Here is a 25,065-nt window from a genome sequence, read left to right as displayed (position 1 = left end):
AATGTTAGTTTTCAACCGAACAAATCTGGAATCATATGGGAGACAAGCCTCCTCGCACATCTGTGAGGGGTTAGTTAACCTCTGCTCACACCTGTGACTGATTATCTTGTTAGGATAACTGTATTAGGAAGACCTGCTCACCATGGGCGGCGCCATTCCCTGTGCTGGGCACCTGGACGGTGTAAGAGGGAGACAGTGAACTTAGCACTAGCATTCACTGCTCCCTGCTTCTTGACTGTAGGTGGCATGTGACCAGATATCCTGCGATCTGGCTTCTGTGACTTCACCACCATAACATAATGCAACTTCAAACTGTGAGCCAAAATAAACCCTTTTTTCCCATAAGTTGCTTTTGTCAGGGTATGTTATCACAGCAACAGGAACGGTTGCTAAGACAGTGTGTGGAGAATCACTGTGATGTCTACTTTAACACTGGACCCTGAGTAACAACTTTATCAAACTTAAAAAGATATAAGGAGGCTGGCTCGTCTCCAGCACAGGGAGGAAAGGTGAGGAGATTCCCCACCCCCATCTGGTCAGGATTTTTGTCATCTGTTTGCCAGGTGACATTAGGCAGACTGTGCATTTCTGCATCTCTTCTCTCTTAACAACTCCTTGGGGACATCCTGCCTCTTTCTTTAATGGGATGAATGATGGTGACTACCCAGGAGCCTTTCAGGAGGAAGGTACATGGAGATAAGAGGGGGAGACATGGAGATGCTTATGACAAGTGGTACAGTTTGCTTTATCATATGTGACCTCCGTTGAGTTTGCAGTGGAAACACATGGGACTGTGCTTTGTTCCTTCATGTCTAGTTTTGTTTTTAAATCACATAATATTAGGATGGGAGGAAGGAAGGATACCAATACCCCATTTCCTCCCTGCATTTTGTCCTTTAAATTCGCAGACCCTCGGGAGCGTACCCCAGCTTTAATGAAAAATCTAGAGGTTCTGGTGAAAAATGTGGCTTACCAGACTAGCGGTGGGATTGATTTTCTTTGTCTCCACTTTCTTCTCTGATGTCAGTTTGCTGACGGATGCCTGAGCCATTTTCAATCTGAAACAGAAACAGGGGCAGGGGGATGAAAGGGCAGGAAGAGGAGAAGAAGAAGAAAAGGGAAGGGGCCGAGTTAGACAGGAATCCTAGTTCAAAGCTCAGTGCTCAGAATTCTGAACACATAACCACAGGGATACATTCTGAGGAATGTGCTGCTAGGTAATCTTGTCACAGTGACACTTATCCACTGAACAGCTCTAAACCCCAATGGGAAAGCCCACAACAGCTAAAACATAAACCTGTAGGGCACAGGGTCAGGCAGAATCCTGCAGGTAACTGTAACACACTGGTAAGCAATGGCATGTCTGAACATATCAAAACAAAGAAGAGGCACACTGTAAATATTAACATACCATTTCCCCCTTTATATCCTTTTTATGTGGTCTATTGTTGGCCAGAGTGATCTGAATTGTAACGGCAGCCACAGGCTTGTCCTAGCATTCTGCTATTACATTCTGCCTCTAGCTTATAGTTCTTCTCTGCTCAGCCACAGCTCAGTTTTCACTGGTGAGCCCACTGAGAGGACCAGGGGGAGGCTGTGCTTTGGTGAACAACAACACAGAAGTCTGGGATGAAGAGAATTCTATGTGTGTCAGGCACTGTTCCGTGCGCTTGGACCTATTATCTACACAGGAGAGAATGCCCAGACAGTTTCAGAAAATTAAAACTTTGAGAAAGCATATGAACACTGTAAGTATCAAACTCATAAATTCACTGCAACGAAGTGAAAAGACAACCTAAAAAATGGAAAGAAAAACTATGAATCATAATATATCTAATGTGGAACTTTTGTCCAGAATATATTCATACATGCATACATACATATATGAATATATATGAATACTTATAACTCAAGACCAATTATGATGCATACCACAATTAATAAATATATTAACTAATATATTTAATTTAATATAAATACATATTTTACATAACAATCTTCCTACTTAAAGTTCAGGAAACATCGAGGAGGAGGACAGAAAGATTTTAAGAGCCAGAGGACCAGGATAGCTTGTGTTGAGATAGTTCCTCTAAAAACAGACAGATAGACAGACAGACAGATAGACTTGGGGGCACAAGGGGGGGAGTAGTAGGTGAATAAGATCGACTTTAACAAACATTTCTCCAAAAATGACATATAAATGATCCATAGGTACATGAAAAGAATTATAATGTCATTAATAGACTCAACAGTATTAAAAGAAGACTGGAAAGGTATGAAATTATTTAGAGAGCTGATTGCTAAAAACAGGAGATGAAATGGGGCTGAGTAATATATTAAATAGAATTCCATTTTACATATATAATACTAATAGTGTTTTTTTTAACTCTTATAGAGAATATGCTGTGACTCTTTAATACAGTTCTTGTTGTGGTGACTACCAACCATAAAATTATTTTTGTTGCTACTTCATAACTGTAATTTTGCTAGTGTTATGAATCATAATATATAAATATCTGTGTTTTCTGGTGGTCTTAGGAGAACAACCCCTGTGAAAGGGTCATAGCCCACATGTTGGGAACTACTGTTCTAGGTAATAAGAGCATGTGCTTTTACTTTTTTCTTTTTTATTAGATATTTTCTTTATTTACATTTCAAATGTTTCCTCTTTCTTGGTTTCCCCTCCAAAAATCAACCTAACCCATACCCTCTCCCTCTGCTCACCAACCCACCCATTCCCACTTCCCTCTCCTGGCATTTCCCTATACTGGGGCATCAAGTCTTCTCAGGACCAAGGGACTCTCCTCCCTTTGATGTCCAACAAGGCCATCCTCTGCTACATGTGCAGCTGGAGCAATGGGTCCCTCCATGTGTACTCTTTGGTTGGTGGTTTAGTAGTCCCTGGGAGCTCTGGGGGTACTAGTTGGTTCATATTGTTGTTCCTCCTATGAGGCTGCAGGCAACTTCAGCTCCTTGGGTCCTTTCTCTAGTGTTTTTACTTTTACTATTTCCCCAAAATTCTAAAAAAAACATTAACATTTTAAAGACTGACCAATTCATAGACATTTAAAATATAGCATTTTTTTCCTTCAGAATTTCAAAAAAAAATCTGTACCTTCATAATAATTGTATACTTGTTATCATCTAAAATGGCTGAGCGGCCCAACTCTTAGAGGGCTTGACACAAGTGTTTAGAACACATATTCACCAATCCAGCCAGCCTGGCCACATGTAGATTATATCCTCATTTTCACATGTTGATGGTGCATCAGAAAAGTTAATAAAAGTGAAACAGAAAGGATTAATATTTTACAGAACCCATGAAGAAATATATTTGCAAAGCTGCCCAGAGACAATTGTGATAGGTCCGAGCGTCTACACCACATTGCTTACTAAAGCTTCCCATTTGAGGCAACAATGGCGACTATATCCAGCCAAGAACAGAACGAATTAAGTGGATCAAATCCAGGTCAGACTGCACTTAATGGAGAATGGCCATTAGGAGAAGTTTGCCAACTTAGATGACGAAGATGGAAATGAGCCCTCAGCTTGTGGGTTTTTTGTTGCTTAGTTTTTTGTTGCTTTTTTTTTGTTTGTTTTTGTTTTTCTGGAGTTTTTTTTTTTTTTTCTTCAGCTAGGAATCTGTTCAAAGAACAAGTATTATCTTACCCCAGGGTCCCTAACTTGAAGAGGACATTTTAGGGTAACCTTTAATTGTTCCTTTCTTCTACCTGTCAGGTCTGGTCCCTGCTTTCAGAGTTGGCCTGGCTTCTGCTTAGCATCCCCCTCCCACTTCCTGAGTCTCTCTGTGGCCCTTGACCACTCTCTGGGTCATCTGGGTATCTGACCATTGGAGTCAGGGAAGTGGTTATGTAGGCTAAGAAATCACGAGAGAGTGGGAACTCACCCACAATCCTGTCCTGGTCACAACACTCTCCTAGGGGCCAGTGACATAAGTGAACACTTAGTTGGGTAGAATAGATTTAATGGAAACTGCTTTTAAGGTTCTTATGTATTACTGTGTTGTGACCGATTTTTAACTCCTTCCCTATCACACCAGAGTGGAGCTTTTCCAAATTGGGAGAAACATCAGGTACAGTAGGACCGACTCAGTCTGTGGCGTGTCCCAGCACTTCCATCACGTCCTTCGCATAGACCATCGTCCTTGTACCATTTGGTTTCCAAGCCCTTTGCTCACTTCACCCACCTTTATTACCAGCCTAGACTCTGAGAGTCTTGGAGTTTTGGCAAGGAGACTTGAAGAAAGGTTGTTGTGGGACACAGGACAAGTAGGGATGACAGCCCAGACCACTGAAGTAGTGTTAAAATAACCTAGCTCCTTTAAAGCTACTCTACAGATTGTGATGGCCCCAGTTAGGAATGCATGACTCTAAGAATATGGCTTCCTTTCTCCAACACTTTCAAATGAGCCCTCGTCAGTGAGAGCAGCGGTCAGGAAATACTCCTGACCAAGGGCCAGACAATAAACAGTTGTGACTTTGGGGCTATAGGTTGTGTTGCAGATACTCAAATCTGTTACTGTAGTATACTAATAACACACACAGGGAAGAAGGGGGTCAGGCAGTTCTATGTTCTAATAATCCTCTTTATTCACAAGTTCTGGGAATGAATCAGATTTGGCTCATAGGCTATAATATACCAGTCTTTGAACTATAGTATGTGATTCAAAGTCTTTATCATGGCAGTCTGATCTCTTCGCTCTGTTCTAAATTTAATGCAGTTACTGTTTTAGGTCCAGACTCATTTCAGTAAGAACATTATGTTAGTTCAGTTTAGATCAATGTTCTTGGATAAGTCACTTAACTCCTCTGGCCACCTTTTCCTCATCTCTCAAAAGTGGGTACTACAGTACAACTAAATAACATTGTTGATGTGGGAATGAAAGAGAGGTTGACACGTAGTTACCTCCTTTAGCTGGCTGGACAGGCCAGCCAGCTCAGGAACCATTCTTGTCTAGCTCATCCCCATGTGTTTAATGTCTTCCATTCTCATACTACTATTTGCTTAAGTGCAAAAGTTACGGATGCTTCCTTCCTCTCTTGTAGCCAGGAGTAATTTCTCTTTTCTCAATGGAAAGGACACTTTGTGCCTCTCTCGAGGTATTTGAGGCTTTACATCTCAGAGCTAGGTGTCTTATTTCTCTACAGCCACTAGGACCATGTGTGGAAATCAACAGGCCTTCTGTGTACCTGGGAACATCCATTTTTCAATACCTATCCCGTGTCTGCACAAGTCAGTTCTTCACACCTATCTGAGGGGTTGAATGCCTTTCCATTTTAAACAGTTTAAAAGTTTAGTAAAGACTTATTAAAAGACTTACTTTCTGCATTGACTTTTGGGGTAAAAAATCCATACATTTAGAAGTTCACTTCTAGCTACCGATTAGCCCCATGAGTCTTAAATGTGTAAGAGAAAAGGTTCTGCAGGCCACCTAACATGTGCTAAGTATTGATATATGCCAACTTATGTATGCATGCCAGTATTTCTGAAGATATACATAGTATTTACCCACAAGGAGTGATGTAACTTTGGATAACTTTGTCCTGGCTCAGGGGTTTTCTATCTCACCCAGGAAGACATTCTTTTCTTTTTGCATTTAACTGGAACTAGGCTGACTAGACAATTCCTAGCTATACAGATATTCCACCTCCTCCTGATTCAATTGTTTAGGAACTTGTTTTTGTTTCTGGCTGAGATGTGGGTTCTATTTTTGTTTCTGGTCTAAACATTTACTTTAGAATATCACACATAGTTGCTCATGATTGCTGGTAGTTAAAAGAACCTAGATTTCATATTAATGGTTATATGCTGAGCCCTTCAAATATAATTTTAGACACAGGGAAAGCATTCCAATATGAGAATGTTTGAGAAAGAAAAAGCTGTAACTTCAGCACATAAATACTTTAGCAAACCGTCTGGAAACCCTCCTATCCTTTCTTCTTCCTCTCTGTAATACATCTGCTCCCCCAGGAGTCACTGCAAGCTCCAGCAAACTGAAATAGCTGCCAGTCTGTCCTGAGGAAATGCATACATACAAGAAATGTATGATGCTTCTGCCTAGGGAAATGCTCACAATCCTGGCTTCACACTGGGGCCAGCGGGTAACAAGTTAGAAGATAGGCATTAAACATAAATGATATGGTGACACGTTAGACAGAGAAGATCAGTGACAGCATTTTGATATTATCTTCCTTAGGATTCTCTGAAGCAAATATGGAATTGTCATTATGTCAAGAAAGATACAATGTTTCAGTGGGCTTTGTGGATATTATAGATGTCCCTCTTGGTCCTGCATCTATCTTCCACTAGGCTAGATGTGAGACAGCCTTGTTTGCTTGGCCCTGTGGCATTGGTTCAAGTCTTAGGACATCTCACTGGTATCCACAAAGTTCTCTCTCCAGTTTGCTAAATCAAGTTGTTTTTTCATGGTTGGAGGAAACTGAGCTAGTGTCTAGGCACAATTCTAAATAAGTGACCCTCCTCTACTCCCCGAGACCCACGAGGGCTGTGGGAATAGCTACCATTTTATCTTTCTTGACAGAATTCACTCACTCAGCATTTCTGAATTCTTAATGGTAGAACCACACATGATTAATAGTTATGAAAGTCAAGGAAATAACCAACGTCACTCTGCATTGTCATAAAGAAAAAAAAAGATACAATTCATTACTCCTCAGTGGAAAAGGCAACTTCTTCACTGCAGCAGCTGGTGGGGACATGTCTGGTGATTTTTTTGTGCTACTTACAAAGGGAAAAAAGGTAAATTGGAAAAAATCCATGGAGGAGACTATGAAACAAAGCATTACTCTAACCCATTTGCCCCACAGGCAGCTCAGTGGGGCCACACTTAGACACACACACTCTTTTAGCTCTTCTTTTCCTGGAGTCTGACCCTCCCCCTGACCCCTATCCTCTTGCCTCTGCTCTCATGGTCCCCAGGTTCATCTCAGTACCCTTCACACGACAGAGTAGCAGGAACACAACATAGACCCTCAGCTTAGATGACCTGACTAATTAACATATCACGATTTCTCCCTTCAAAGTTATTCCATGATGAATTAACCTATGATTTCTACTTCCTGAAATGTGACGTTTCCCCTGGTCTGTGCCTAAGATATCTACTTACAACCCAAGATGTCCTCACACAGCCTGGATTTCAACAGCTACACAAATCAGCCACTTCGTAGCTCTCGAGGGTTATCACTTATAGTACCCAAACACACTTTGACTTGGAGTGATTAATTGCAGAACAAAGGCTGCTTCCGTTGGCAGAGCTTCTTGTCCAGGTCACAGGGGAGTGGAAGTGGCGTGGGGCTAGACGTGCTCTGGAATGCATGATCAGTTAAAGCCAATCACTCTGCACTTGGTAGACATAACACCCTAATCGACCCAGGGATGAGGTGCAGAGTGAAAGGCACCAGCACTGTGTTTCCTCTCCTGGGAGAGGCCCTGGGAGGTGGCTTGGAAATGAAGGAAACTGTGTCAAGTCTACAGATGACACGGACAGGGGCAGGCAGCCTCTGGAAGACAATCCCAATTCTGATACTGAAGACAGGTATGTGCTTGCAGATAATGACGACCCCACCTTTCAGTTTTGAAATCTCTACCGCCTACTGAGTCTTACTAAAGACTAGAATTGGCACCAACTGTGCAGTGGCCGAAACAATTATATTAAAAAAGGTGATGAGATTGTTCAGAGCAGAGAGCCTCCCTGGTGCTCCTCAGATCATACTACCTGGGTAGTATGATTCTACCTGGATACTACCTGATCATACTACCTAGACAGAACCCTTCTGACAGCTTCCACCATTGGGGTAGCCCACAGTGGGAGCTGTCAGAAGTCCCACACATAAGTGCTTTAGAAACATTCTGGCTGAATGAAGACTTACTCTGGGTTTCCATCAGTCTCTGCCAAGCTAGAGAAACAGAGTGTGGACAGACACTCTCTAAGGTCATGCTTTGAGTGCCAAAGGAGTTTGAGATTTGGAACAGTGATGGATCCTGAGGATTTTCACTGCCTTCTTTTATTTTTTCTTACCTTTTTAAAAAGCAAATTGAAAGTGATGCACTCGAAGAACAGAGTTGGGGATTATTTGACTCCAGCAGTTGGTTTTTCTTGTTCTACTCATGTCTTTTCCCTTTGACACATTTATTTAGATTGTGTATCTTTGGACAAAAATTATGTACATGGGACTTATTTGAGGTATCCTACCAAGAAAATGAAAATAAACTAAGATTTCTCACTTATCAGCCATAGACAGAAAATCTTTTTTGGGGGGGGGGGGGGTGATGGACCTAGTGCTGTTCTTTTTTGTTTTTTATTCGATATATTTTTTTATTTACATTTCAAATGATTTCCCCTTTTCTAGCCCCCCACTCCCCGAAAGTCCCGCAAGCCCTCTTCTCTCCCCCTGTCCTCCCACCCACCCCTTCCCACTTCCCCGTTCTGGTTTTGCCAAATACTACTTCACTGAGTCTTTCCAGAACAGGGGGCCACTCTTCCTTTCTTCTTGTACCTCATTTGATGTGTGGATTATGTTTTGGGTATTCCAGTTTTCTAGGTTAATATCCACTTATTAGTGAGACAGAAAATCTTATAATCAGTTTGGACACGGCCAAATAAACAGAGCATCTGTGTGTGTGTGTGTGTGTGTGTGTGTGTGTGTGTGTGTTCAGCATTAATTGAGCATCTGCTGTATATAAGGAAACAGGAGGTGCTACAGAGAAAATAAAAATCATTGCCTTGGGCATACAATGGATTTAAGAAATCAAATTATTAGTATCAAAATGAATGAAAAATAAATCATTAAGTGCTCATGTTGATAGCACAGTAACCGCCCCCTCCCCCCCAGAATTTTGCAGGAAAGACAGAACCATGAAATTTCTAGAACAGTCTCATTTCTGTGTATCACCTGAGACACATTTCTGTATTCCTGTGTGTCACCTGAGACATAATGGGTATTTAAGCATGTGTTTAAGTTACTGTCATAATAGATATTTTTAAAGCATGCGTTTATGCACTCAACCTTAAATGAGAATATGGAAATATGCAAATAGGTGGGGTATGTTGAACAAATAGAGAAGGCAGTAAATCAGCCTAATCTCAGGGCTGCACTATGTGATTCTTCTAAAACGTGTGTCAACCACATGCACCTTTGCAGTGTGAGCCCTTCACATCCCCTCACTCCATCTTCTTTTAAGAACAGATTCATCTGTTTTGTCAACATGTAGGGTTTTTTTTCCCACACAATTCAGAAAATCAGGTTTGGGGAGACCTCCAAGATAACCTGAGTCCTGTCATTTCCAAACTTAGCTAAATAGCAACTTCCGGGGAGGTGCCCAAATGTTCATGTCTCATATTTAAGGTAAGCAGAGTCAAGGTATTTATCAAGCCTTAGTCAAGCACAGACCACAGTCTGGAAACTGTTCCTAAGACCACAGGCTCCGGGCGCCTATCCCATTGGATCCTGACTCAGTAAATGGGCTCTCATTTGCACAATGCTTTTTGGTGATCCCAAGGGCCTCCCTAATTAGGAAGCCAGTGATCTCAAATATCTCCCCCACTGGCTTCTGTTCCAGCTTCAAATCTACTGGAGATGGTATTTTGGTAGATTAATGATGCTCCCAAAGCCAAAGTTCTTTCTATTTCCACATTTTCCTGAGATCATTTTCTTTTCCACAATCACAAGGAATCTCTAATGCCCATTTAATAACATCTGACTGTATGATGAGGCCCTTTCCATTCAGATACATATGTATTAGGATCTATTCCAGGTAATTTGCCACCACAGGCACAATAGAAAACAGGATTATATCTTAGAGATCAGAGGAAGAAGATAAGCAACTAAATTATTAAGGTAATATGAGTTAAATGCTAAAAGGGGGTGTGATGGGTATTCTTGGTTGTTCACTTGACTGGAATTAACTAAAGCCCAGGCTGTGGTGTACACCTGAATCATATGAGGTGGGAAGACATACCCTAAATCCAGGTCTTTTGAGGTAGGAAGGTACCTCTTTGATCTGAGCCACACCTCCTGGTGGAGGCTTATATAAAAGACATGGAAGAAGGATGCGCTTGTTCTTTGCCTTTTCACTGACATTAGAGCCTACCTCTTCGGAATTACATTGTATATTAAATAAAGGTCTCCTGAGACATGCAACCTCATGGGCTAAACAACTACTGGGCTTTTGGACTTTCCATTGGGAGACAGCCATTGTTGGAAGAGTAGGGCCATAACCTGAAAGCCACACTAGTCAATTTTATATGTATGTATGTAGGTATGTATGTATGCATGTATGTATGTATCCCATCAGTTCTATTTCTCTAAAGAACCCTGACTAATACAATGTTAACAACAAACGAAAACAACAACAACAAAACCTGCAGTTACAGACCAATGGGAAAGAGCAATTCCACTTAGGAGAATTACAAAAGAATTTTAAAAGAGGTGGTTTTGAAGGATAAGTATGTTTTGGGCAATAGGAAGCAGCTGAGAACCATGAAGAGTAAGAAGGCAAGAAAGTCCAAGTGTGAGAAACAGCAGGGTCGCTACAGTAGGTGCAGAGTGGGGCTGCAGAGAAGGGGCTGTTAGTGAGTACAGAGTAGGTTCTCGGTTTTTACTCCCCAGTCTTAAGTTACTAGAGAAACTGTGATGCTGGCAGTTCACTTACACCCCTATGTTTATTTTAAAATAGCAAAAACATTCCTTTGCAGGGTTGTGAGGACCCCCAAAGTTAACGGACCAACCATGGCTACGGTTCCCTCCTGTTATTTCATTAGCACTGGGAAACAGGGTATGTTCAAAGTTACATAAACTCAACACTAAGAGATGTCAAGGCGAATGGAGCAAGCTTGTGGCTGGAGAATTAGGATGATGAATTTCTAATGTGGGGTGGAGCTTCTGTAGATACGAGGTGAAGAAGGAGCTTCTGTGAATATGTGAGGGCGGAGCTTCTGTGGATATGAGGTGAAGACTAGTAACCACACAGGGCAGGCAAAACCTGAAAGGATCAGAAAGAGATGGAGAATGGATTTCCAGCTTACTTGGCAGTGCCAAGACAAGGGTACTGTTGTGACTGAAAATTGGGCAAGCTGTGAGAGGTAGGCCTCTGATGAGAAGGAAAGATCTCTGGTTGGGGCATAGTGATTTGCAGAGGAATGCTGGGCATACTCTTGATTATGCAATAGGAGATTCAGGCCTACCTGAATATATCCATTCTGGGCAGGAAGATTTAGGAGGCCAAGGCCAATGTGATGGACAAAACCGTGTATTGCAGGGGATGGCACAGGACGGAGGAAGCACAAAGAGAATGACACAGAGACCTGGAACGGGGGAAGCCTTTATGCTTAGGGATGGGAGGAAAAAGAGGCCCAGAACAGGACAGGCATATATATATGTGTGTGTGTATATATATATATATATATATATATATATGTGTGTGTGTGTGTGTGTGTGTGTGTGTATATATATATGTATATACATATATATATATGTATGTATGTATGATAAAGAAAGTGCTATTGTCAAAAAGAAGTAATGGTGGAGTTAACCATCGACTCCACAAGTGGGAAATGTGGCCGAGCCTGCCAGTGGTTTTATCATACAGATTTCCTAACACTGCAAGTAACCAATCTCATGGCACTTGAGCTGGGCGCAAGGATCCCAGCTGAGGCTGCCTTTCTTGGTCCCCCCTGTATTTGTCCATGGGATTCAGTTCAACCCAATGGACTAGGAACGAAGCAGGTATACGCACCTTCCATTTCACACTGCTAAAAAGGCAGCTCCACCCCCCCCCCCCCAACACACACACCTACTGGCAGGAATTAGTTTTGGTGAAGGCAGACACAACATGAGCCATCCTGAATGAGAGTAAGGACAACCTCTTAAGGACTTCAGCTACAAAAGGAAGAAAACCACATCCCAACAGTGAAACTCCTTATATCCAGGTTGCTATACAAGTAGAAAATTAATTTTTCTTCTTTAAGTAACAGTTATTTTGGTCTTTGTTATGGTGGTGAGAACTTTATTTTTATTAAGACATAAAAAGTAACATTGGTAAAGAAATGAATAATAAAGTCTTAAGATTAGAAAGGAAAGGAGAAGAAATGAACTGACGGTATCCAGGAGAAAGAAAGCCAGAAGATTTTATTGGAAAAAAATCAGTGATGGGGCTGGGGAGGTAGATGGCTCAGCAGTTGAGAGAACTTGCCTCTCTTCCAGAGGTTTAGTTTCCACTTGTCACAAGGGATGTTCATAATCTCATGACTGCAGCTCCTGGGGATCTGATGGAATGGAATGTGCATGGAAACTGCATGCGGATGCATATGTGCATTTGCACACATGACACATGCTTAAAAATGCAGCCCTATAACACTCATTGCATTTTAGTCTGTAGCGCTTTCACGGCAAACTCATCCTTTCAGACGTGAGCCTCGGCCTTTAATGGCTAATTCATCTATTTAACCCATGTGATCTATTTTTGATTTAAAATTAAATTTTAATTTAAAGGATTCGATTTACTGCAGGTGAGATAAGAAGAGTTTCTTTTTTTCTTTTCTTTTCTTGTTTAGACAATCCTGTGCTTCAATTAGGTTCATGAGGGCACTTACTGTGTGTGTACTTACAGAGGACTGTTTTCAACTGTGAGAGGGAAATTCAAACTAGAGGTTTGATTATTTGTATTTTAAAGGGATTTCTTCAAATGCTGAAGCATTTTCCTGGCCAGATGTATACAACCCTACATAGTAGAAGGCTAGGGAAAAGGACGCTGTCTTCTTACAAGTAACTGGAATGATTGATCATGTGTCCGTAAGAGAGCAAAAAAATTAAATAAAAATTCTGGTTAGCTCAACTTCTTCCAAGGAAAACTTTACCAAGCAAAAATATGGATTCTTGCAGTACTGTACTACAGTTGTACGTGGGTGAAGGGGTGACCTTGCTCAGTCCTTACTCGTACAGCACCATGACCAGGAGGGATCTCTGGGAACACCCTTTGGGATCACAGAACCCAGCCTCGATCTCTCCCATGATCTAAGGCTGTTGCATAACTAACCATAACAGCTTCAAGGGATAGACTCAAAACAAAACCCTGTTGGTCTTCAGCGGGAGCTAAGAAAACAGGGTAAGCAGCTTCCCGTTCTCCCGTGGTGTAAACGATCGCTATGCATATAATGCAATATCTTATTTGCATTTGCCCATAACATTACCAAAACTTCTTGTTCACTCCTCACAGGCCCATTATGGGCTTTTTAAATGGTACTTTTAAGGTTTGCCTTGGCTTGGAGTGAAACATTTGCATGGACATTATTCCTGGAGTCGTGGCTCCCCTGGGTCCTATTCACCTTCTGCTAATTCACAGCTCACTGTGTGGTTTGTGTGCATGGGTGGGCATATGTGGGCAAAGTCTGATGAGATCCTAACTCGGGAAATGTTTGAGAAGCAAGGATCCATGGAGCAGACAATTAAACAATTAAACAAAATGCAGAAAATTTTAGGATATCTTCTTGCAGTTGTTATGCAGGTGATTGGATAATATTTGGATTTAATAAATGGAAAGTGTATGTATTAAAAATCCATAAAGAGTTCAAACATGAAGAGATTCAGATGCAAAATGTATATGAAGAGGTAAAACTAATGCAAAGCTGCCACTGAGTATGAAATATGGTCTTGGTCAGCTGTACCATTCAGCTAAACACAATGCTGCAGAGCGCAGAAAACACTTTTGTGCGTACATCCTTGATTTAAAAAATGAGCCCTTCCTACCAAGCGGAAGAGAGAAAGAGAACAGAGTCAGGGCAGGTTCGAGTTTTGGTTTAACTCCTCCTCTTGGTTAACCACCCTCATATCCATCCTATTTGGATCCCTAATTGTTCTCCTGCTATTGTTGACCTCTGGACCTTGCATATGGAGCAAGCTTATAGCTTTCATAAAAGAGAGAATAGGCGCATTGCAGCTGATGGTCCTGCGCCTACAATATGAGACCCTGAGGATAGGACCTGAAGAATATGAGTTAGTTACCCAGACCCCTGAGCGTAGCTCCAGGATTGGAGATTGTACACGAAAAAATGGGGAATGAGGGACCCTAACGGGGTTTTCCAGTCCCACACCCTCCCTTCAGCTTCCCCCTCCCACCTGGGGTAAAGGCTAGACCAAGTTTCATTCTCTACTCACAGGAACATTCTTGAGTAAAAAATTCTCAGAATGTACTGACTGATAGTTACCTGACCCTCTGGAAAGGCCCAGGTAGATTTCAAATGCATGTCATGCTTGCTAGCCAACAGATGTAAAGGTCAATAGGCTTATCCAATAAGTTTGAACTGTAACCTTGCTGATGGAACTTGTGCCCCAATAGCCATTCGGGGACGGCCTTCTCCTCACTTGCCTCAAGGGACTGATTTGGGTTGACCCTAATGTACCACAGAGTAAACCTCTTGCTTTTGCAGCGGAGAAAAAAAGAGCCCTTCAAGATGAATATTAGAACTTTGTAAATAACCACAAAACCGGAAGAGTGATATTGTGCACGTCTGTCAAAGCCTAGAGGGCAGCGACAACTCCTCTTGCCCCAAATCTTATCCCAATCATGTATCAGATGGTTGGTTTGAAACAATATCCAGTATTACCCTTAATAAGCTCAAGCAAAAGTGAGGACTGTTATCTCACAATTGCACTGGTTCTAGAATACCAGAAAAGTCGTTTCCAGAATCATAATGGTTTCAAGCTAGAAGAGACCAGAGTTAACCTCTAGTTCCTGCTTCATCCCAATACTCACACTTTATGCAGTGAGCATCTGGCCTAAAGTTGCACAGCAGATTAGTGGCAAAGTGAAGGGGAGACATTTTGAGAACTGCCCTCTGTCTAGAGGTCCCTTTCATACTACTGAGCACTGTTTGTACTCTGAAGGGATAGGAGAAGGAATCAGAAGGCTTCACTGGGGGAATTAGGGTCACCACTGGAGGCCACACAATGATAGAGAGGGAACCTTCTGGATTTGTGCTTAGACATGGGAACATGCTCTGTGGCCTAATACTGGCTTAAATGAAGAAAATTTAAGACCATTAATATACTGCTATGTAGTAAATTGCTTTTCTAATGGCACAGTTAATACAAGGATAAACCATGTCTCCAGGAAATCTCTCTCTCTCCTATTACTCACAGGGTTTAGTTTACTATTTAATGGCATACCAACATTGAACATTTTAATACAACATTTAGAGAGTACTCTAGCTTTATGGGGGGAGTTGCTAGCTTGCTATGAAGACACATGGGTCTAAATGTTGTGCTAGCCTAATGCATATTCATGAAATCTGCACTAAGCAGAAAAATAAGTAAATATTCTGTTACCTAAAATTAACCTCTAGCGGCTTAAAGCAGTCTCATACTTTCATTTCATTTGGGAGTGGGGTTTGAACAAACAGCATTTACCTTTGGGTCCTTCTCTTTGAAAACACCATTATTGATTAATTTTTTTCCAGTAACCTCTTGGGTTTCAATTGGCCTTCAGACACATTTAAAAATCATGTGATCTTAATTTCTTGTGATGAGATACCAAACCACATTTCCTGCCCCCCCCCCCCAACCCCAGCAGTTACATGATAACAACTTTTCATTTGGCTGTGGATTTTGTTTGTTAGACTGCTTTTGGAGACTTCTGGTGAATGATGTTATATTGCCTCACTGCATTTAGTGTTACAGAGATTCAATATGTTTGTGGGGAAACTGTAATTAAAAATATAAATATCAAACATCATTAAATAAGTGTCAAAGCAAAGCAATTATATTATTTCTAGTTTCATTGTAACAAGTTAAAACTAACTTAAGCTGGTTTGCTTATTTTACACTAATGAATAATGCCACTTAAGAGTCTAAAAGCCAAATTCCTTATCATGAAAAAAAAAATAACCTGCATAGGAAGATCCTGGATAATCGATTTATAATTGGCTGAATGGATGCGTAAGATGTCTTTAATGGTAGGCTTTTCTCAGTCAGTTTAGTCATGTTTCAGGGTGACCCTTCCCTGGTGATCCATCTCCCCAGAGCAGAGCTGCAATGAAGAGACCCCGGAAACCGCTAAATGATCAGCGAAGGCTTTTGGGAAGTCATGACCCTGGGGAGGTGCTGGTTTACAGAGTGTGAAGCAAGCAATTCCCCAGCTGTACCCAGGAAGCAATGCTGTGAATGTGCACGCTGGGAATCAGAGAAAAGGTGAAACTCTGAAAGATGAATGGTCTCTACCTCAGCAGACCCATACCTTCTGTGAGTGTGGGGCAGGGTGGGTGTGATACAGTGTAGAATGCACTTCAAGATTTCTACAGTTTTTTTTTAAACAAAAAGCAATTAATTACCCTCTCTGCTTTTGTTTCTTTGTTCTGGACCATTTTAGGGGGCTTCAGAGACAACTCATTAAGAACTACCCTCAAAATCTGAGAAGAAAATCCCCAAAGGCTGTGTATATGCTCAGAACTCCCTGTAGCCCGGCAGCCTGTTGAAGGAGGGTGTGAAGATGGAGTGGTCTGGCAATGAACCAGAAGTCCCCAGTAGATCAAGAAGAGGAGTTTCACTCTTCCAGCCTCAAAAAGACTTATTCTATGGACATTAATTTAGGCAACACTACTATGGGTGAGAATGCAGACTTGGGTACATTTTTCAGAATTATTTTTCTCCATATGTTCAGCAAGCTACTTTCTCAATGTCTGTTAATTTTTATATTCTTAACACCTAGTAGTTCATATTTATTGTAAGACGTCTTTGTGTACTCTGTATATGTGGCATAATGGTCCAGTTGGAGAAACTGTCCAGGGCAATGCTTCAAATGCTCGTGTCTTTGTGTTACAACCAGTAGAGTCCTCTCTACTCACTGTGACATGCAGTGATGTGTCAATCATGGTCACCTTGTTGTGCTGAAAGTCATCTGTCTCTGCTTCACTTTATCTGCATTGTGAGTTGAGTTCTTGGCTTTTAAACATTTAAAGTTTCTTTCTGTCTTTTTCAGATGGAGTCTCAATACAAACCCAGATTGCCCTCACAACTATCCCCGACCCTCAGCTTCCTGAGGACCGGGATTATAGACACGCACCTCCACACATTGCTTGACCACACTCAGTCTTAATTTGTCTTGTTCCTGAAGAGGAAATGCTGGGATGATGAGCAGATAAATAGCCTTTAATTTTTTTTTTTTTTAAGGCAGGGTCTCATGGTGCAATCCAGTCTTGAATTCACTTTGTATTCTAGGTTGGCCTGGAATTGAAGGCCAGTTCCTTCTCGAGACTTCTAGGTACTTAAACTGTAGGTATGGTCATTCACACCCAGGCCCAGATGAAAAAGAAGTTTTAACTTACTTTAAAAAAAAAGTGGGGGTTGGGTTCTATGTAAATAAAAATATATCAATAAAAAAATTAAATAAAAAAAAGAAAAGACATGTTAAAAAAATCCTTGAAAAAATATTTAGAGATTTAACAATATTGAATAAAAATCTCTAAATTTTCATCTTGATAAAACCAGTGTAAAGTGCATGTTAGTGTGCATTGTCTTCATATAGAAAACCCTCACAGATAGCAGTTTATGCAAATCAGAGAACAAGAATACTTATTGTGGAATTTTTGTGTCTCATTGTTTACAGCAGTGGACAGTCTCTTTCACGTTGACTTTGTACAACCTTCTTTTCCTTTCTCTAGCCTCCTGAATAACAACAGTCTCAATCCTGTTCCTCAGTAGTTAGAGATAAGACCTGTTTAAAGTTTCAATCCTTGACACCCTTTATAGATTGATTATTCATGGCAGCCTTGAATGCCACAGTTAAACAGAAATGTTTTCTTTCTGAAAAAGAGGGCTAAAGTCTCACTCTCTCTTCCTCCTTCCCTTCCTCCCTCCTCTCTCTCTCTCTCTCTCTCTCTCTCTCTCACACACACACACACACACACAGTGCCTATGTTCATAGCTGAGTCTTTTTTCTCCCCCTTCCCCCCCCAAACTAATAAAATCAAGAGGCTGCAGGGCGGCCAAGGAGCGGCACAGTTTGATGTCCTCAGCAGGATACAGGGAGTCAGAAGTGATGCTGTAAATCCAGCGTGGGGCTTCAACACTGTGTGAAGTGTGGCCTGAGCTGGGGAGAGTTCCCTTTGATGCAAATGCAGTATATTAATGGGAAAAAGCATTCACTTTTATTTGTCTGTACTGTCTGCCACAGCAAGGCTGCCTCATTTAGCTTAGGCCCATGTGAAAATACACAGAGAAGCAATCTGTTGCAAATTAGCACAACTCTCCTTTCATTTACTAGCTAGTAATTGGAAGGGGTTAAGAGAATGGAGCTTTATCAGATCATGTGAGTGTATCTTGCCCACGGGGGCTGCAAGTTTTCCCTGAATTTCTCTGGGAACTCTTGAGACAAGAATCCTTCCTAGATGTTGACTTGATGCAAAAGAAAAGGGCGAAGCTGTGAGCCAGGCTCACTTCAGCGGCCTTGGGGAGCTGCTCCAGAGGCATCCGTGCCTCGTCCAGCCTTACCTTTCTTTAGATATGTTCTTACTCTCTCGCTTCCAAATGGTCTTGAAGTCGCTGCAGAACTCAAACCACACCATAAACACATAGCTGGGGGTGACCTCCTTCTCTCCAGTCTTTGGCTTCATTCCAAAATATCCCACTGTTGTTTCAAAACTGCAGAAGGTAGGGGGGGGGAACATGGAGGGGATAAGTGACTGTCAACACTAAAACCCATTAGGGCACTGAGAAGGGACAGTGCGGGCAGCTCCCCACATGTCTATTCCCTGACACAGGAGTCAGGGCTCACAGTTACTGGAGAGTGCTCAAAACCTCGGGAAGCCTAAATACAATTGCCATTCCATTCAACGTGATTGGGAAAGCTACTGGGCACATCTTATCTGTGTGAACTGAAGAACAGCAGAATTCTGGGGGTTATGTAACTTAAGCTTAAGTTTATTCTCCATCTTAAGTGCAAGTCAATTTTTCTCATCCTTGCTCTGTATTTAATGATTATATGTCAGACCTGGACATATTGACTGTCCTAATAATAGTAGCCACTTGGATGGCAGATTGGGAACATGAGAAATCAGAACACTTTTGTCCCCTCTGCGCTCTGGCATGTTCTAGTTCTTGGCCCCATCATTTGACATCTTACCCTCATTGATTCAAGAGTAAAATAAGAAATTTACACTATATGGCCTTTAATGTGACCATGATGGAAGAATATAAACCACGGACATACAATACATAAATACATTAATTAATTACAAAAATAATAAAAAAAGAGACATACATCCTTGTGAGTCTAGCAAGGGTTTGAAAAACAAACGCCAATCAGGTTAGAAAGGAGCTCAGGCTTTTCTAAGGTAGACTCTTGGATAATGCCGTGACCTGCCCGTGAAGGCATGCTGCCCGCTGGCCTGGGCCTCCCAAGCAGCCCTTCACGGAGGCACTGGCTTGGCAGCGATTTATAGCTCTGAACTGAGTCTTCCCCCCCCCTCGCCCTCACCCACCCCAAGCTTCACAGGCTCATTTGCCAAGAGCAAACACTCTTAAACAGCCCCCTTTCAAGGGTGTTGGAAACTAATCAAAGCAGGAACGGCCAGCCAGGTTTACTACTCAGTGCTCTGTCATCTGCTCAGGCATGGTGTGTTTTGTGGCCATCCTGAACACTGAGTTTCTAATGGGACTCTATTCAGTGGTGATTGTAAAACCCCGAAGCCCTGTGACTATTATAGAGTATACTTTCATCTCCTCCTCCGTTATTGGGCAATATGTATCTCATAAGGTTTTATCACATTTCACAGATGAACTGTTAATTGATTCCATGGCTACGATTAGGTGAGATCCAAGCTGGAGCTGCTGCTCCAAATCTCATAAATTCTGTGTGCTTCTGTAAATAACAAATCTGTTTTTAATGCAAATTAAAGCTACTGGCCAGGGAATTTGGCTCCTAGTTATTAAAAGACTACAAGTGTTTAAGTGGAGAGAGGCAATGATGGCAGTAATCTCCAAAGGACTTTCTAATGATTCCAAATGCACACATTTTGAAGCAAAATCAGTAATCAAAGAAAGTAGTGAAGTCTATTCTCTCCCCACATCTAGAGCTGTCAAAATACTGACAAAACCAAATGAGTACTCTACATCATATACCCTTGCATCATTCACCATGGAATTTATATTGATTGCAATATGAGGATAGACAGACACTTAAACAACCAATAGAGACAGGCTGTGGATTTCTTACTGGGTTATTGGGTTTGGAACTAGAGCTGCCAGTCAGGTTAACATTTTCAATATTTCCAATATTCTCATTCTATCTTATCGATGAGACAGTGGAATCCTGGGAAGACTGAATCACCTCATCTGCTGTCAGCGCGGGGTCTCTATTCATGTTCCCAACTCCCTGTGACATGCATATTCTGCTCTCCCCTCCGGTTGGTTATGGGCGCGCCACAGGCACCTCCCACACTTCCTCCCATCCTCCCTCAGACTCATGTGTCACACACGAGCATGGGTCACCCCAGGATGGCATGCCACCACTTTTTCCTCTTCTTTCCTTCTCTACTTCCTACACAGACATGGGTTTGTATGCACACTGACACAGGAGAGAAAATATTTTACTCTGTATCCAGAGCACTCATTGTCTTCCCATCTCATAGCAGGGTGTAATGTTGAGCACATATGACTAATTGCTATGATTCCTCCATCACCTGAACACCTCTGCATTATCTGGAACCACATTTGGACACTCTAGACAAACTGGTACGGAGTCAGAAGCAACACTGTTGCCAACATTTATCACAAATATGTCAGTGGCCAGGGGGTTTCTCTTTCCAAAACTCTGTCCTCCTAGCCTCTTGTCCTGTGTGTGTGTGTGTGTGTGTGTGTGTGTGTGAGTTCAAGGGAGTGGATTTGGGAGGCCTTGCTCACCTCTGTCAGAGAGGATGAAAATAAAAAGACACTAGATTTCAGTATGTTTCCCCTAAGTGTTTGGGAACCTGTAGAGTAAGTGACTCTGTTCAGAAGAAGCAAGTAGAGTCTTTGATGACAGCAGAGCAATGCTGACAGACAGCCACTCTGAGGAGGTGCCTGCCTCATTTGACCCCAGTGATTCCTTTCTATTGAGGAAAAAGCTCAGCGCTGCACTATGAACCCACCACTGCCTGATAATGTCCAGACTACTGCCATCTCCAGCCAAAATGTTCTTCACAAAAAATTTAGTTTTGGTTCACAGAACAGTGTACCGAAAACTTGAAATTTGGACAAGAAAAAAAAATTACTAATATTTAACTGCCAGGAAGACTCTTCTCCAACAGACAGCAGACAAAAGATGCTGCGTGCTTCTTGAAATGTCCAATTCTCAGAATGTAACTCCCAACTTTTAAAAAAAGATTAATTTCTAATCATATGTTTTGTTTTATACCAACTTCTTTAATCTCACTTTAAAGTGGTTTCCAACTCTACTCCATTACATTTCCTTGTCTCATCTACATCCTTTTAATTTGGCCAAACATTTTTTTTAAGGACAGATGACAAAGAGCACAGAGCCAAAAAAGCGAAGTGCTCTACACTTGGTGTGGAGATGCTGGCGCGGAGCACTTCCCCTTACTGTTTTCTCATGTGTGCCTTCAGAAACTGCTTAGGGAAAGCAAATAGCCCTTAGCCTCAGAGTAAATTGTTTCTCTTGAGAATCAAACATAGGAATTTACTAAGTCTCACACGAATATTGCAACACTGACCACAGCCTCCTTAAAGAGTGCAAGCAAACAACCGTGGTTTCTACATTAAAGATGAGATCTGACATATTTCAAGTATGACCTGAAAGCTAGACTACCTTCACCACAAAGCCACAGAAAATGCTGACAACCCAAAGTTATGACTCCCTTAGCATGTCTAATGTGCAGCAGCAGCCTGGGCCTCACCAGCCTGAGCCCCTTGCCCCTCAGCAAAAGGCTTGAAAAGGGATTAGAAGCTTGACGTGCACCCCGGAAGCTGAACTGCCGCTTGGCCTGATACCAGTCTGCCCCTGTTGATGGTCTCCTCTCTGAGTGCTGAGTCTCTGACATTAATTTTACACACCAAGGAAAGAAAGAGCAATGTGGGGGTAAGCCCAACTGAGGGGAGCCAAAATTTGAAAGCACAAGCGTGTAATTGTTTGAATTTCGACAGTTATCATGATAGGGTGCTGCTCATGCCCGGAGAACATGTCTGCACTTAGGAAACGACAGGACTGGCCCTTCATCTTGCTTTCATCGGCATCTTAATTTTGTTGGCAGATTCGGGCAGGATGCAGGACTAAGCGCTGGCACCTGTCTCTGGGTTGTTAGAACGCTTCAGAATTATGGCTAGAGTGAAGAAAAGGGCTCAGTCCTCATTCAGGCGCTCTTATTTATGTTCATCGCTGTGAAATTCTTCTCAGCGATTTTTTTCCCTTAGACACTATTTCCTAGACCAATGCCCTCATTTAATTACCTTGAACAATATTCCTATCACATATCTCAGTGTTCTCCTCTGAAGGACAATACCCCCTTACACTCCCTTCTAGAAGGGAGGTACACCCAAGGGACTGGCACGGTGAACTAAGAGAACCTTTCCCTTGGGGATTCGAACATATAGAGTCTGGTGAAGTAATAGCTATACTCTGGTGTCTACTGAGAGAAGCAGGGGTCAGGAAGGGGGGCTAGGCTCAAAGGAAGAACTCTAGGATCTCTTCTGACTTCTGGTCGGAGTGTCTGTATGCAGAAGGTAGTTCCTTTCTCCTTCTGTCCCTTGACTATAAAAGCCTCTAAGATCTGAGCAAAGAAACTGAAATAACTTCCTAGCTATTTATGCAATTGGCCTAACCTAGTTACGATGCTATCTATCTTCCTAACTTCCATAAGCCAGTTCAGGAGCAGAGTTGGGAGGAGAGGCAAGAGGATGGAATGGGATCATAGTGTATCTGACGGCAGGTGGGTCTCATAGGGCTCACTGTTCACAGAGGTCTCAACTGACAGGACCAAAGCACTGGCTGCTCAAACACAGTGCAAGTGAGATAAGTTAGTCATAAAAGTGAAATGCTACAAGGCTGCACAAGGAGGTAGGAAGTGCAGGAGTAGCTGTTGGGAGAGGAGCTGTGTGACAGGGGACTGGGAGTGGGGGGACTGCTATCGGATGTAAATAATACATAAATGGGGGCGGGGACAACCTCTGGGTCCACTACTTACCCCTGAGTGTGTGACTATGGACAGTTTCAGACACTGTTCTAGAGACTGACGGTTGGGTTGTGTAGCGATGGAACTATTCCCTATGATAATAAAAAGAGAGGATGTCTAGTCTGAGAAAGAATAGAGACCAAATCACAGCTGCTTACCTTTTCTGTGCATTCTCCAAGTGACTTTCTTCCGTCTTGTGCTCTTTTTTGGCTGTGAAAAAGAAATAAGTATGATTAAACCATTTTTGAACATAATATCCTTTGTGCAATCATATAGCTTTGATCATGCCCACTCATTATTACGGGAATTCAAGAGTGCATTCCGTGTCACATGCCTGGAGTCCAGACCAGATCCATTCTTCTTCAACATGGCTATAGCTGTAACCAAATAATTCTGGTTTGTCTGAGATACTCCTGAGAAGGAAAGGGAATGAAAACAACTATACCTGGGAAATTATATAAATCGGGAAAGTCCTGATGGATGTGCTTGCTTGAGCTATAGTCGGCCTCTCCATGATCCTTACCATGTGCCCAATGTATTCTTTCTTACCCCCGAACATACTACAACAGTGTCTGCAGCAGTTCTGCAGGGTTCCAGAACAAGAACAAGAATCCTAGCCTCCCTCCCACTCACCAGGTCAGCACAGTGTGGGGTAAACCTACTGAGGATTTTCTCAGGTCAACATTTTGTAAATGCATTGGGAAAGAAAGCATGTAAGATCACTGTGGAAATTAATAACACTGAGACACAATTATGAATCTATAGATGAAGAGCTTTTGCTTTGGGATTATTTAATAAGGTTTTGTTTGGAGTGTTTTACAAAAATTTCCAGTTTGAAGATGGTATCATTATGTATGAAAACAACACTCATAACTTTAAAATACCCAGGAAAAAAAAAGTAGGCCACAGTATAACCTATGAGAGACGTACGATAACTTTAAATGAATAAACAAAAAGTCAATCATATCTATCTTCTTTGGGATACTCCATGAAGAGTATTAAAGGATATATAATATTTGCATTGATAAAACCTGAATCAGCCTTGGGGACTCCCAGAGACTCAACCACCGACCTAAGAGCATATATGGGCTGGACCTAGTTCCTCTACCCTGAGACATATGTAGCTGATGTGCAGCCTGGTCTTCACGCAGGTCCGCTGACAACTGGACTCTGTTGCCTGCTTGAGGATCCTATTTCCAGAACTGGGGAGAGGATGTGCCTAGTCTTGCAGTGATTCCATGTGGCAGGGTGGGTTGGTATGCAGGGAGGGCTTCCCCTTTCTCAGAGGGAGAGGCTATGTTTGGGAGGGACTTGAGGGGGCTGAGCTCAGGAGGTAAATAAATGAATGAATGAAAAAAACAAACAAAAACCCAGGTCTGCCACTTACTACCTGTGTGTGTGGCTATGGACAAGTTACTCATGATCAAATGCTTTAATAGCTGCCTCATCTGCCCTCTAAGGATAGCCACAGTAGTTACTGTCAAGGTTACATGAGATAATGCAGGCACAGGGTTTACCACACAACACATGCGCCTTCCTTGACCTGACAGCCACTCTTACCACTTCATCCTCTTTTCAAAGTGTAAGTTCAAATTTCCTCTCTGACGTCGTCATACTTGACATAACTTCTAAAGTGTTCACAATGTCCTAGGAGGCCCTGGCTCCTTGGAAACATCTCCCTTTCTTTTCCGTGCTCATGTTTTTGTGTGGTCAGAAGAGGTTTGAGCATATTGAGTGTGAGTATCTGAGACCCTGCTCCTGGTGTTTCTCCTTGTTGGAGTACCCTGCCCAGCCTCAGTACCTGGGACTCCCTCACTGTATGCAGGCCTCAGCCCATAGGCCACCTTCTCTGACTGGTCTCACTAAGGAGA

General features: G+C 42.1%; 1 protein-coding gene across 1 annotated transcript in view; it reads right to left on the bottom strand.

Moving 5' to 3' along the window:
* The window catches only part of LOC127685716 (formin-1-like), a 248,884-nt gene that overhangs the window by 7,901 nt on the left and 215,918 nt on the right, over positions 1–25,065 (bottom strand). The window contains exons 14-16 of the mRNA XM_052183177.1: positions 23,353–23,404; positions 18,522–18,671; positions 974–1,058 (exon numbers count right to left, since the gene is read on the bottom strand). Of these exons, the coding sequence (XP_052039137.1) occupies positions 974–1,058; positions 18,522–18,671; positions 23,353–23,404 (287 nt within the window). The remainder of the gene's footprint in view (positions 1–973; positions 1,059–18,521; positions 18,672–23,352; positions 23,405–25,065) is intronic.

Source organism: Apodemus sylvaticus, chromosome 5 (genome assembly GCF_947179515.1).
Source record: "Apodemus sylvaticus chromosome 5, mApoSyl1.1, whole genome shotgun sequence".
NCBI lineage: Eukaryota > Metazoa > Chordata > Mammalia > Rodentia > Muridae > Apodemus > Apodemus sylvaticus.
Note: the sequence above shows the minus strand (reverse complement) of the source record. Positions and strands in the feature narration are given on the sequence as shown.